The sequence below is a fragment of the Microplitis demolitor genome, chromosome 10 (assembly GCF_026212275.2).
Source record: "Microplitis demolitor isolate Queensland-Clemson2020A chromosome 10, iyMicDemo2.1a, whole genome shotgun sequence".
In the NCBI taxonomy this organism is placed as follows: domain Eukaryota; kingdom Metazoa; phylum Arthropoda; class Insecta; order Hymenoptera; family Braconidae; genus Microplitis; species Microplitis demolitor.
The window spans coordinates 12,455,515-12,469,952 of record NC_068554.1 but is presented as its reverse complement, the minus strand read 5'-3'; the positions used below and the strand labels follow the sequence as shown (position 1 = coordinate 12,469,952).

Below are 14,438 nucleotides of genomic sequence, written 5' to 3'. Positions count from 1 at the left end.
TCACGTAGTTAATTTATATATTGACAGATGGCAGTGCATACATGATTTTTAATATTTTGATATGTGGCTAGACTGGGTTCACCCAAGGCCTGTATATTTTTATATCCTTTATTTAAGACAAAAAAAATTTTTTTTTCTATAAAAGAATAAAACATAAAAATGTGTCACAACGTCATACAAACTTTAAAAATAACATTTGAAATTTTTATCACTGATTTAGTAATTATGGTTTAAAGATAATATAATATATTATCTATATCATAAGTTATTACTTCTACTGTGATATATATGTATATATAAATGTAAGTCTGTGTCTACGGGTGTCTGTATATGCATGTATGTTACTGTACATAAATATGTGTACAATTTCACGATGACATCTCAAAGTCTACTCTTGACTATCAACTTAATGCAGCTTATCTTCTAGTTAATAATAAAAAAATCGATTGCCCGTTGTCATTAATCTGTGAAACTGTTAAAGTCCCACTAAAAAATTGTTTTTGGATTGATTGAATGGTAGATTTTATAAAAATTTTCCTGTAAAAATATTTACTGTTACAAGTATAATAATTCGGTTAAATAACAACTATTGAATTATTATAAATAATAAGAATTACGCTCTCAGTGGAAAAATAATTTATCAATTTGAAATTATTGTAAGTGGTTGAAGTGTTTGAAGAACAGAAACTACTATATATAACATCAATTATAATAATGTTCGAATCAATGAGTTATTCAATTATTTTATCACTAATATGTTACATTATTTTATTAGTTGTTGGATTTTATACTTATTATTTATTTTGGATCGTTAAGGTAACTAAAAAATTAGTTTTATTACTTTTTATTATCATTCGATTATTTTTATTTCAAGTAAATTCCTCTAAAATGATAAATTTATCAGTTCAAGTGATATTTGTAACGTCATGTACTAAAGTATAATTATTTATTTCAATAATAATGATAAATATTTAAGTAGTTATGAGTGTATCGATATATATATATATATATATATATATATATATATATATATATATATATATATATATATATATATGTACATACGATATATATATATATATATATATATATATATATATATATGTATGTATGTATGTATGAATAAAATCGGTAGTGTTTTTGGTTTCATACGAAAATTAGGTTGTTTCTCGCAAAAAAAAAAAAATCCTGTCGAAATTTCAACTCCATACGGCCATTTTTTTAATTGCACTCGCATAAGTAAGAATTTACTCGAAAGTAAGAATATCCATTTATTAGTTTATAGCAAGTCTAGTTTATACTTGCAATTGGTTCTCCTGACATATCTTGAACTCTCAAAAACTAGTGAGCGAATTGAACGAAAATTTTCTACACACTTAGAACATCACTTTTTCCTTTAATTGAGTTTTTAAATTCTGTAAAACTAATATTTATTTGGGACAACTAAATTTTCTTACGTCAACATATTCTATTTTGTCATTCCCATCAATTAATTTTGATAGACTCTATTTGGTCGACATTACTATTTCTCTCTCTAAGATAATAAAATCATTTGGCAGAGTTAAGAAAATATTTATTTAATAGACAAGTGAATTATTTTATAATGCCTACAAACTCGAATATTAAAGCGAAAAATACTATTATATTAACTTTCATAAATATTACTTAGACACAGCAAAATATATTCATTTATAATAAATACATATATTCTAACCTAATTATTATTGATTTAAAAAATAAGAAATTTATTTCATTAAAATAAATAACAAAGTGCTATTGTTATTCACTAGTAATGAATAATGTAAATCAAATGAATTTTTAGTTGTTAATAGATATCAATGAAAAATAAAATCGATTTGAATCATTTTAAATTAAATTGAATGTGAAAATATTATATATATATATATATATAAAAATATTATAATAGTTAAAATACTACAATTTATATATATATATATATATATATATATATATATATATATATATATATATATATATATATATAAATTGTAGTATTTTAACTTATAATTAATATTACTTATACACTACAATGATAACACACTTATATTAGAAATAACAACACCACAATTAACGGCAGTAAAAGAAAGCAAAGAGAGATATAGTTTATTGATATACAGATATTTGCTGTTAAGATGCCAATATAAGACTAACTAATTCTAGTCGCGCATCTATAAAACAAGAGAAGAAGGCATTTGTTTTCTAGTTATTCAAATATTTTAAAACATCAGTTTTACATTCGTTACACTACCCCCTTCTCAATAAATTATCATCCCGATAAAAATTGTGTTGGGCGAATCATATTTAATTGGAATTAAAATCATTTACTATTTTTAGTTCGATTCCGCTATGGTCCCAGCATACCCTATCTATCACCCTACAGGGAAAAAAACACCACAGCAGAAAAAATAACCCTGTAGGCTAACGCAAAGATAATAAAAAAATTAAAAAAATAGTTTATAATTTAATTGAACTAAGAATTGATAATAAAAAATAAATTATTCTGCTAAGAAGTTAATCGATGCGCGTGACTCTATTTTTCTTATCAACGAATCAAAATAATAAAATTTAAGAATGTAACCCTTCTCTTGAATAATGGATCTTCCATGGGAATGGGAACAACTACGGGATGGGAACAGAAACTCCTTCCTCTCCTCCTTGAAGAACTAGGAATGGACTCCTTCTCTCCTTTCCCAATGAAATCGGAAATATTATCTGCACATAATAAAGAAAACAAAACGAGTATCTCTAATATTTTATTAAATTTTATACTTAAACATATTTCATCGTTACATTTTATTATTTATTAGTTGTTAATTTATAAGCTTTCATTGTGATCAATTTAGTATTTTTAGATCTTAAATGCTCAATGTTCTACCGTTCGATACATTCAGTTCATATGCCGATGTGTTATCTCGAGCTAACACATCAATGATTACTGAATAATATACGTTGCAACGAATTTCAATCAATTTCTTTTCAATTCATTATTTTCTTTTAATTTTTCCCCCTAAAAGTTCCTCGGAAACTCTCCAGGGTATCCATTTATCTCTCAAAAGTCGTGGCCACTAACAGAAGAGAAATGTTGACGAAGTCAACTCCGGATGGATCCCAAAGCTCCAGTCAAGATTCATTGACTCAATAAAATACCTGAGGTACTACACAGCCCCGACAGGACAATAAAAAAATATTTTCAAATTGACTATCTATACAAAATTTTTTTTTTTTCATCTATCGTTCTTCAACATAAAATCATTAAATATACCCGGTTTATTAATCACGTTAATCGATTACAAAACAAAAGAGCGGTTAGATATCACGATATTTTTAGTTAATTTGTGTTTGATAAAATGACGTTTTTTTTTTTAAATTAATCACAGAATTTACTTATATTACTACACACACTTTAATATTCACGAAACTTATTTAATTCATCACCGAATTTATTTATTTTATTACGCGAACTTTAACACCATAACAAATATCCACAGAATTTATGTAATTCATCATCGAATTTATTTATATGACTACGCGCACTTAATATTCATAAAACTTATTTAATTTATCACCAAATTTATTCGAATTAACACACGCACTTATGCACGAATTAATAAAATTTTTTCACTAAACTCGTTTCATTGATCACTGAATTTATTTTTTTAATTTTATTATTATTTGCGTCTTTAGTAACATCAAACGAATCACCAACCTTTTTTTTTTTTTTAATCTTTGCCTTTCCCGTCGCGTCGCGATATTTTGAGAGTTATTTTTTTTTTCTTTTTTTTTTTTTATTTGGAAATTCACACGACACACGAAGGTTACGCGCACTTATACCACTTCTGGCACCAAATTGTAGTATTTCAACTTATAATTAATATTACTTATACACTACAATAATAACACACTTATATTAGAAATAACAACACCACAATTAACAGCAGTAACAGAAAGCAAAGAGAGATATAGTTTATTGATATACAGATGTTTGCTGTTAAGATGACAAAATAAGGCTAATTGATTCTAGTCGCGCATCTATAAAACAAGAAAAGAAGGCATTTGTTTTCCAGTTATTCAAATATTTTAAAACATCAGTTTCACATTCGTTACAATATATATATATATATATATATATATATATATATATATATATATATATATATATATATATATATATATATATATATATATATATATATATATATAGGGGTAGGGGTGGGGTAGGAAAAACAAGATATCCGCAAAATTTTATTAAAAGAAAATATTATTTTTCATATGTATTTTAAGCTTACGGAAATTACTTTTGTGAGTATAACCGAGCATCATTTTGAGTTTTTTTTTTTTTTGCTAAACTATTTCAAAAATCGAGTGTTGGTCAAAAAATGTTGATGACTTTTGTTTTATGGTAAAATCTATTAAAGATTTTTTTTCTTCCTTTACATCCAATAATTGTGTAACATGTAATTTTTCTTAATGTTAAGTGCTTACAAGAAAATTTGTAACAAAATTAAATTTATCTAATAACCAAAAATTTGTTTTTTTACCTTTTTTATCGGGTACCCTATTTTGCCCGCAAAAATGGAAACTTTTTTTTACATATGGCAATTAAAAATTTTGTCTATTTACGTTGAGCATCATTAGAAAAAAAAGATTAAGAGTATTTGAGCCCTCAAAAACTTAGTATTTTCTTAAATACCCACTTTGCCCCTCCCGACCACATATATTAGGGTGATTAAAAAAAAACTTTATTTTTTTTTTGGCTCTTACCCCCTGAAACGTTAATAGTTGCCGAGGAAAAACTTTTCCCAAAAGATGGGCTCTCCTAGCTCAACTCTAAGAAGTCACTATTTTAATTTTAATTTTCCATCTAATTAACATGGAAAAATTTATGTTTTCATTGAAACTGTAATTACTTGTAAGCTGCTCAATATTTTTTAAATTTATGCATAGATCCTTAAAGCTAATTTCTCAAGTTTTTCTAAACCCTCTGACAAGTCAAAATTCTGGCCAATTAAAGCTAACAAAAATAAAAATGAATATAAAATATTTCATTTTGAAATACAAAATCGATACTTTTCAGGTAGCTTCATTTAGCGTTTTAATTATGATAATTAAGATTAATCATAGGGTTTTGGAAAACTCGAGGAAACAGCTTTAAAGATCTATACATAAGTCCTAAAAATATTCAGCAGCTTACAAGTAATTACCGTTTTAATGAAAAAGTTAATTTTTTAATGTTAAATAGATGGGAAATTAAAATTGAAATGGCGACCTCTCAGAGTTAAGCAAGAGAGCCCATCTTTCGGAAAGATTTTTTTTTCTCGGCAGAGAGATAATACCTTAGCCTCGGAAGTAGAGACTAATCGTTGGGCAAGAAGAAAAGTTCCTTTTGCAACAATAACTTCAGATATATTAACTGATTTTCCTGAACTAACGGAACGAGAACTCAAAATTCTATAATTACATAAAAACCGCTGATGCTACAAAATTTTATAGTTCTAATCCAAGAAGTAGACCGTCGAAGCTACTATTTTCTTTTTTTAAGTTTCTTATACAGCCATTTCTCTCGAAGTTACGGCCTGTGGAAAATCGCTCAAAAATTTGGAATTTTTCTTTGATCCCGTATAATTTCATAAAATTTGATCAAATTTTGTGCTATTTTATCAAATTTCATAAAACTTTATGAAATTTCATGGAAAAATTTTTCCCGGGATGGTTTTTATATATAGATCATTCTCAGTTAAGACGTTAATCGCTCATTGATAAAACGCGGCGCGATAAGAAATTTGAAAATTTAATTAAATTTGATAATGTTTCGTTCAAAATAATCATTTTAAACGTGTCTGCAAGACGGTCAGTTAATTTATTATTTTTATCTTGTTTTATAAGAAACCAGGAGAGATACTCCATCCAGGTGAATATAAATATTTTTAAACAAATAATCGACTAATTTGTATTCATTGCTTTAAAAATATACGCTGATAATTTACTTGTATCGTGTATTTATGGTTAATAAAATGGCGTGGTTATTATTTTATTAACATTAGGTCCGCATCGTAATAAACTGCCAGCAGAGAAATAAGTATTAACTTTATTCAGTCATTTTATAATTTTAATATCAATCATTAATTATTTGTTAATAATAACTAGTCTTTCAATTTTCAAACAGCCTTCATTATATACTAGTAATACAGTTTAACTTCAAAATATAAATTATTATTTGAATTATAATCTTAGCAATAACATAAATTATTATTGCATTAAAATCTTTAGTTATCAATCCTTAATTATTAGTTGATAATAATTAGTCTTTAAATTTTCTGTAAAAAAAGCATAATAATCGAGTTTTTTCAATGAACTATATTGTAAACATACTTATACGTTAAATTAAATAACAATATAAAATCTTTAAACAATAAAAAAACAGTAAAAAAAATTATAATTTGAAGTTTCCATATCTCCCCTGGATATATCGTGTCTTTCTCCTGGCCTTTACAAGACAGGGGAGATATAATCAGGGGAGATACTCTTTAGCAACAAAAACAGAAGTAATGACGAATGTATTTATTGTACGCGATTAACTAAGAAAACTTAGAATCTATACACAACAAGAAGTGAATATATAGATGAATTAAAATTTTCAGATAAATATTTTTAAAATAAAACTTACCAGGGGAGAGACTCCGTTCACTCGTTCTCAACTCTATCCACAGAGCGTCAGTAATGAGATAAATAACAAAATGACTGCGCACCTAGTTCGAGAGGCGCTGACTACAAAGTATAAACTCAACGACTTTCGTTCAAGGTTTCCCATTCCCGCGAGTCAGTAAACAAATGCCACTTTTACAGCCTTGATTAAACAAGTGAATTCGATCGACTTGAACAGAATTAAATTTTTAATTCTATTTAATTCAGATAAATTCTGTTAATTCGGTACCTAACTTGAAAATGAATTCTATCTTATTCGGCAGGAATACCAGAATTTGTCCAAATTAAAACGAATTTAAATAATTCTATTCGGTTTAGTTCTGATTAATTATAAAATAATTCTCCAATTTCTTGTTCTGAATCCGAATTAAACTGAATTAAAACGAATTTGAAATTTTTAAAGCGGTTTTATTCTATTCAATTCAAATTTAAATTTTCAATTCAGTTTAATTCTATTTAGCAGAATTCGACAGAATATAACAGAATAAAAATTTTGAATTCGATTGAATAAAGTTGTTTAATCAGGGGGAAAAATAAACATGCCAGGGGACGAGACGCAAAATGTGGAGGACAAACTTAAACATAATTTTTTTTTAAGAGAAAAAAAATATTATGCAATTTTACTCGCTTGATCACGAGAATTTATTTATTTTGTTGAAATATATAATTTAAATAATCTATTTGATTTCTAAGCACTTTAAATTTCTAATACATAAACAGAATCAGCCCGAGGACAAGCCAGAGGAGAGATGTTTTCTGATTTTGAGATGAAATTGTGACTAAATCAAATAAAATTAAGAAATCAACTTGAGTGAACACTTACATGAGCACGAGTTTTAAGAGATGATTACATTTTTTTTATTAAATTTTTTTTAAAAAGATGATTTTTCACCGTGGACGACGAATTTACGTCTTAACAGAAAATGGCCCATATTGTAATAGATGAATTTATTATTTGAATATGTACTTCGTTTGATATGTAGTTTATTTAATAAAACTAAGCAATATAGCCCGGTGTAGCGGGATAGGTTTGCTAGTAATTATATATAATTTTTTTGACTCGATAAAACCACACTGAAACATCTCTCACTAGGAATATGCTACCACGTCTGGCCTGACATGATTGTCTACAATTATTTTTCACTCTCTTATATGACCATATACCGGCATATCGAACGATATATAGGCAGATCAGAAAATTTTTTTACATAATGTTATAAAAAAAAATTAATTACTCCATAATTCACTCCTACAGCATCAACTAATTAAGTAATTTAATTTATTTGTTGAAAAATAGCCGCCGATGTTAGTTTGTGGAAATGGAAATATTTGTAAACTGATAGAAAACATTGAGATGATAAATGAAAATTTTTGGCCTACACCTTGGTGCCTCGAATCACGTGCCCAGACTATTTTAGCAAGTATTTTACGTGGCAATATGGTTCCTGATATTAATTATCGTAGGTAAATATAATTCCTGAAGATTTTATTTCTGAAGTGCTTACTCTGTTAAAAAAAAAACAAACGATAGATTCTCATAGTAGCAAGTATGAGGCTCATACTTGCATAAAGAACTTTTTCATAGAACTCATTCAGTCTTATAAAAAATCTTAATGAGAATTTAGAAAAATCTACTAGATTTTATGAGATGTTATAATCAAGATAAACAGAATTTGATTATAACAGATCTTAAGCAAATTTGGTAGTACCGACAAACTATCTTAAACATACTTGATAGTATTTGATTATAATTTTAGTATATTTCTAAGACACTCAAATTATACGCAGCCAATACCAATAATTTACTTATATTTGTGAACCATATGTTCCGAAATTATAGTTAAAAAGAAAAGAAAAATTTCTCGCATATCGACAAATTCAATGGATTGAAGTATAATAACTACGTTATTTATGCATTTTTTCTAGAATTAAAAAAAAATTCACAAGTTGATTGAGGTTTGAAACTCATGACCCATCACCTGTCAGTCTAATGAAGTATCATGGACGCTGTTATAGTTCTTGATCAAAAAAACAGTCTTGCTTTTATTTCTTACTTACTTCTTTTACATGTGTTGCATTTACGTTAGTAGTCTACATTGTTATTGTAATAGAATACCCATATGGTTTCAAGAATATGGTGATTTAAAGGTAAAGTTTTAGTAAATAGATAGCCAATTCATGGTCGATTTACTTTTCCATCGATTCACGTTATTTTCAGTTATAGTGTAGTCGATTTGCGGTAAATAACTTGTGTCCTTGTTTTATTCTGGCACTATCTATAGATGGTAAATAAAAGATAAGTTGACGGTTGTTTTGTTGTCAAAATCTCATAGATCAGAGGTCGATATTTAGTTTTGTTAATGTCAATGTAAGTGATCTCTTCTGTGAAAAACGAGACTAAAAAGGTAAGTATACTGAAAATTTCTCATCGTGCAAGTATAATTTCGTGGATATTTGACTAGTTTTCAACCGTTGACTCACAGTCAGCTCGTTTTTTTCCAACTGTGAAAAACTGGACTTACGGTAAGTCAACTGAAATTTCCGTAGTGTGACTACAATTTCGTTGATATCTAATGAGTTTTCAACCGAAAATTCACAATGAGTTCACTTCGTTTCTTTTGAATATTCTTGTTCTTTCACACGTAATTATATCATGTCAAATGATTTTTCATAAAATTGATAAAAATTAATTGTTTAGATGAATCAATAGGACTGAAAGATGTAAAAAAAAAACATTACATTCAGATTAATGCTACGGAATAATATATTAGTTTAAAACAAAAATATGTATAGCTAAAATTTTATTATCTATTTATGCAGTAATAAAGTCTTTCAAAAATGATCATACCGTAATATAAACTAAGAATTACGGTATAGCAGTGGATTTATAAATTATTACCTCCGTGTTCGTACTATGTTAATACTGTGTTTTACCGTGTTTATACTGCGGTCCTATTGTGTTAGGATCGTATTCAAAACGTCATTATACCACAGTTATATGGTAAAAATTTTCGGGAATTATTTTAAAACATGAAAAATTATTGTATAAGAATTTATCGAATTTCATAAAAGTCTATTATATTTTATAAGATCTTTTTAGATCTTACAAAAATTTATTAAGTCTCAAGATATCTTATGAAAGTGTGAATAATCGAATCAAAATTTTCTTTTGCTCATTCGCCAAAAATTTATTCAGTTTCATAAAATTTTGCATAAATGTTTGCTTACGCTATTGTAAATGTAGCTTTTTCAATATTTTTAATTATACATATTTTTCTTTGCGTTACTTAAGTCTTTGGGAGTTTTCAAAATGTTTTAAAATTTTACTTCATCGGCAAACTTTGCTTAAATATTTGTACTTTAAAAAATATTTTATCATATTATACATATTTTATCATACACTTATTCAAAAAATTAAAGGAACAAGAAAATTTTATAAAATTTTTAGCGATCTTTGGAAGTCTGTATTTTCGTAAAGAGTGATCGTATCAAAAAAGTAAAAAAAGCAAATTGAAGCTTGAAGTCTCTAGCTTAACGATCTTCGAGCAAAATAATTTTTTGAGCCACGGTTTTTGCGGAATCATAAGAAATACGTCGAGACAAAATTTTTCTAAATTTTTTTAGTTTTGTTTTTTAGGTCTACGGAGCCGGGAAAATTTTTTTCAGAAAAACCAATTTATGACTCGTTTAGGAAATTTATTCAGCTACAATTTGCTTTTTTTGCATCTCTGTACGACAATTTGCTGCTGAGATATCAGCCTCCAAATGAAAAAAGATCCTTTTGTCTTTGATTATCGATATCTCAGTAACTAACGGTCGCACAGTGATTTAAAGGGCAGTTTGAGAAACTTGAATAAACACCCTATAAGCTTCATTTTCGATTTTTTTGAAAAAAAAAGAATGCGTGTATCAGTTGAGACAAATCGCTGTTATTTTCGCGATCTTTACCAGCAGCCACCAGAATTCGCGGGTTGAACCCTGGCTTAGGCTGGCCTCTAACAAATTTTTATTTTACTTGGACAGAGCAGTGGGCTGGTGTTCTTGCAAAGCAAAGACCCGCACTTATTCAAACTCGACAACGTATATGAAAATTCATCAACTTACCTCACGGCTTATTATTTATAATTTATTTCTTATAATTACTTTAATTATTTTATGCAGCTTAATCAATAGGTATTGAACCTTATTACATAATTTTACCAGTATTTTAAAATATGAATAAAAGATAATAGGTAGAAAGGAAAGTATGCAAGTTTATTGCCAGTTATAATAATTTCAATTACTTACAATAAATGTTCTCGCAGAATACAATCGATATGGTCCAAATAACAATGGATGGCCACGTGGAAAACGTTGGTTAATATACTCAAATAACACACTGATTTTATATTTTATAATTAATACGCTGATACTACAGATGTATCAGCGGTAACGTAATAATGAACTTAACAAATTAAATATATTTTAAACTCAAATAATAGCAATATACGGTATATAATGAGATCGCAAGCTAAGTTGCCAGTATAATATAACGTACAATAATAATTTTAAATAATATTAAATGGATACAATGCAAGTAAATTGCCGGCTAATTAATTAATTCAGAATATTCAAATACGTCTAAACGCTGCTAGATCCAGGATCAAAGTCTAAGTTGTCTAACCGATAATTGAGGGTCTGGGACTCGCCTCTGAACTCTGTCCCCACTTCACCCTTACGGTCATGCGTCAACGTGAAAATTAGTCATGTGACCACCGCACTATGACTTGTGTAGTTCCAGACGACAAGAAGACGGGGAAAAATGGGAACCGTAAGGCTGAGGACGACGAAGACAATTCACATTGTTTCAATCCCCCACTAAGCCAAGGTTACCCTTTTGACCTCTCGTCTAGGTTGTCTGAAAATATTGCGAGTAGATCGCCCGATATGCAAGTAAATTGCCAGATATGCAAGTAGATTGCTAGATATGCAAGTAGATTGCCAGATATGCAAGTAGATTGCAAGTAATTTTTATACAATAGTTATATAAAAATAAAAAAAATATATATGTACATTAAATTATTTACATTAAATTATTTACAGCAGTGCGAATAAATCGCTTGAAATTGCAAGTTTCAAAAATTTTGCGAGTTAATCGCTAGTAATGCAAGTAGATTGCCAGTAAATTTGAGTGTTTAAAATGCGAGTCGATCGCCAGCTATGCAAGTATATTGCCAGTAAAAAAAATAATTTTGAAAGCGATCGCAAGCCGTTAGGAGTATTGTGACTTAAATTCCAAGTCCCGCCACCCTAATCTCAATTCCCCTTCGATTCTTGGACCTCGATCTGGATCAGGAAATTTTTACAACTTACGAACTAGAAAATAAAATATACAATAGTAATACAAATATAATTTTAAATATTTGTTTTCCACAGCCGCTGGGCTGTAAAGAAAGAATAGTAAATTTTTTTTTTTTTTTTTTCTGCTACCTACTGCTACCGGACTCGAAGCTGTAATTGAAAATTATTACAATTGGCAACAATAATAAAATGAATTAATGAGATGAGTATGAGATTATGTATGTGTGTTTATTTAGATTTACAGTCTAAATCGGTAACGTAAGGTAATTTACTCCAGTTTCTTGGTAGCCGTGAGGTTTGTTGTAATACTTGCCTCTGGTTGCGGAGTGAGTGGAGGCATTTTCAGCGACTCTAATTGCGCTTTGAGTTCTGCGACTTGGTCAGTGTTGGTTTGAATAACGATTTGCCGGTCTTCTAGCTTCTCGTCGATGCGTTCCATCCACTGGATGTCGAATCTTGATGTCCCAGATGATAGAGACGTGGCCGCCGGACAGTGACTTATGGCACGGTCAATGCGAACGTGGAGCTTACTAAATTCATCCTTCATGAATTTAGTTAGAGTCTCGAACATTGCTGAAGTTGGTGTGGCTGGTGGACTCGACACGTAGAGTGCGGATGATGGGCGACCAAAGTCAAGGCCAGTCGTAGTTTGCCATGGCGGCAACGCAAATTGGGGTCCAGTCGATGTCGCTGACCCACTAGACCATGTTGGTGATGCTGCGACGGTTGTTGCGATTACCGGTGCCACCGGTGACGAAGTTGCTGTTGTCTTCTCAATAGCAGGGGGTAATTCAGAGGTGGATGTTGATGCAGTGTTAGATGAAAGTGATAATGATTCAGATGATGGTATGACTGCATGGATGGATGTTACTTCAGAATCAGACACCTCGGCCTCGGACTCATGAGATGAGGCTTCAGTCTCTGATCCTGATTTTCCATGTATTTTGACTTTCATGGTGAATGATCTGAAATATATTGAAAATAATCAGTTACGTCTTCGAGACCGTCTAGGAATTTTTAAATCATTGTAATAGTGTGTGCCAATATCGTTACTGGCATTAGCACTGTAACCGTCAACTTTTTTGCTTAGTTTTTTATTTAGGTAATAAACTTGATCACCGATTTTTAAATCTATAGGAATATCAGAAAATTTTTGTTCTTGTTGTTTCCGCGTACGTTCCCTAGCTTTTAACATATTTTGCTCAACAAAATGTCTCAGTTCAACTGCACGGTCCATTCGGGCTTGCCAAACGGTAACTCCAGATACGTCTAGATTTTCAAGAGGATCGGTGTCATTAATTAGTCGTGCATCACGTCCGTGATTTAGATAGAATGGAGAGACGCCTAAAGCAGTATGTACCGAGGTATTATTCGCGAATTTTAAATCATCGATATGTTCATCCCAATCTTTTTGATTTTTACTTGTAAACGCGACAATCATAGGTTTAATTGTACGATTGCAGCGTTTAACGGGATTTGCGCAAGGGTGACCGATAGGAGTAGGTGTAAATTTGATATTAAATTGACTAATTAAATTAATTATATCTTTGTTTATGAATTCTTTGCCATTAGCTGAGATAATTTGGCAAGGAGGACCCCAGTGATTAAATACAGACATCAAGTGATGTTTTATGATTTTTCCCGACTGTTGTTTCAGAGGAAAGATTTCAAGATAGCGTGTATAAAGATCTTCAATAACCAGAGCATATTGATTCCCCATAGTTGAACGGGTATATGGACCAATTGTGTCAATAGAAATAATAGACCAAGGCTGCGTTGGCGGTCTTGTTCCGATATATCCTTGCGGTTTTGTCTGATCACTTTTAGTCATTATACAAGTTTCGCAAGCTGAAACGTAAGATGAGACGTTTTTGAACATTCCTGGCCAGTAAAAATGATCTCGTATCCGTTGATAAGTTTTGTCAATCCCAAGGTGACCCGATCGAGCTTCACAGTGTGCTTTCTCGATAGCTGGACGAATTTCTGATTCAGTTAGAACGACTTTCCAAGGATTTAATTCACCAAGTATTTCCTTGACAGCTAGTGGGCGGTAAAAATACAACTTATCATCCTCATATTTCCATTCACGATAATTCTCTGGATATTTCTGAACAACTCGGACTTTCTCGTCATACCAAGCGGAAATTTGAGCAATTACATACAGTGATGACGGATTAGAATCTGAAACAGTTAAATCAGCAGTCTCTGGTTCTTCGTATCGACGCGAGAGTGCGTCTGGAGCTTCATTTTGTGTACCCCTATAATGAACAACTTCGATGTCATAAGCGGAAATGTCAATTGCCCACCTGGCCAATCTACCTGCAGGATCTTTTAGTGAGTGAAGCCATTTTCATGCGGAATGATCAGTGTAGACC

General features: G+C 29.9%; 1 protein-coding gene across 2 annotated transcripts in view; it reads left to right on the top strand.

Moving 5' to 3' along the window:
- The first annotated feature begins 303 nt into the window (after positions 1-303).
- LOC103573581 (phospholipase ABHD3) overlaps positions 304-14,438 on the top strand; it is a 172,044-nt gene continuing 157,909 nt past the window's right edge. The window contains exons 1-3 of one of the 2 annotated variants that reach the window (XM_053742509.1): positions 305-656; positions 776-816; positions 8,021-8,187. In XM_053742509.1, coding sequence (XP_053598484.1) covers positions 8,027-8,187 — 161 coding nt within the window. In that variant the 5' untranslated portion in view covers positions 305-656; positions 776-816; positions 8,021-8,026. Of the gene's footprint in view, positions 817-8,020; positions 8,188-14,438 lie in introns of both variants that reach the window. The other variant, XM_053742508.1, reaches the window with a different exon arrangement.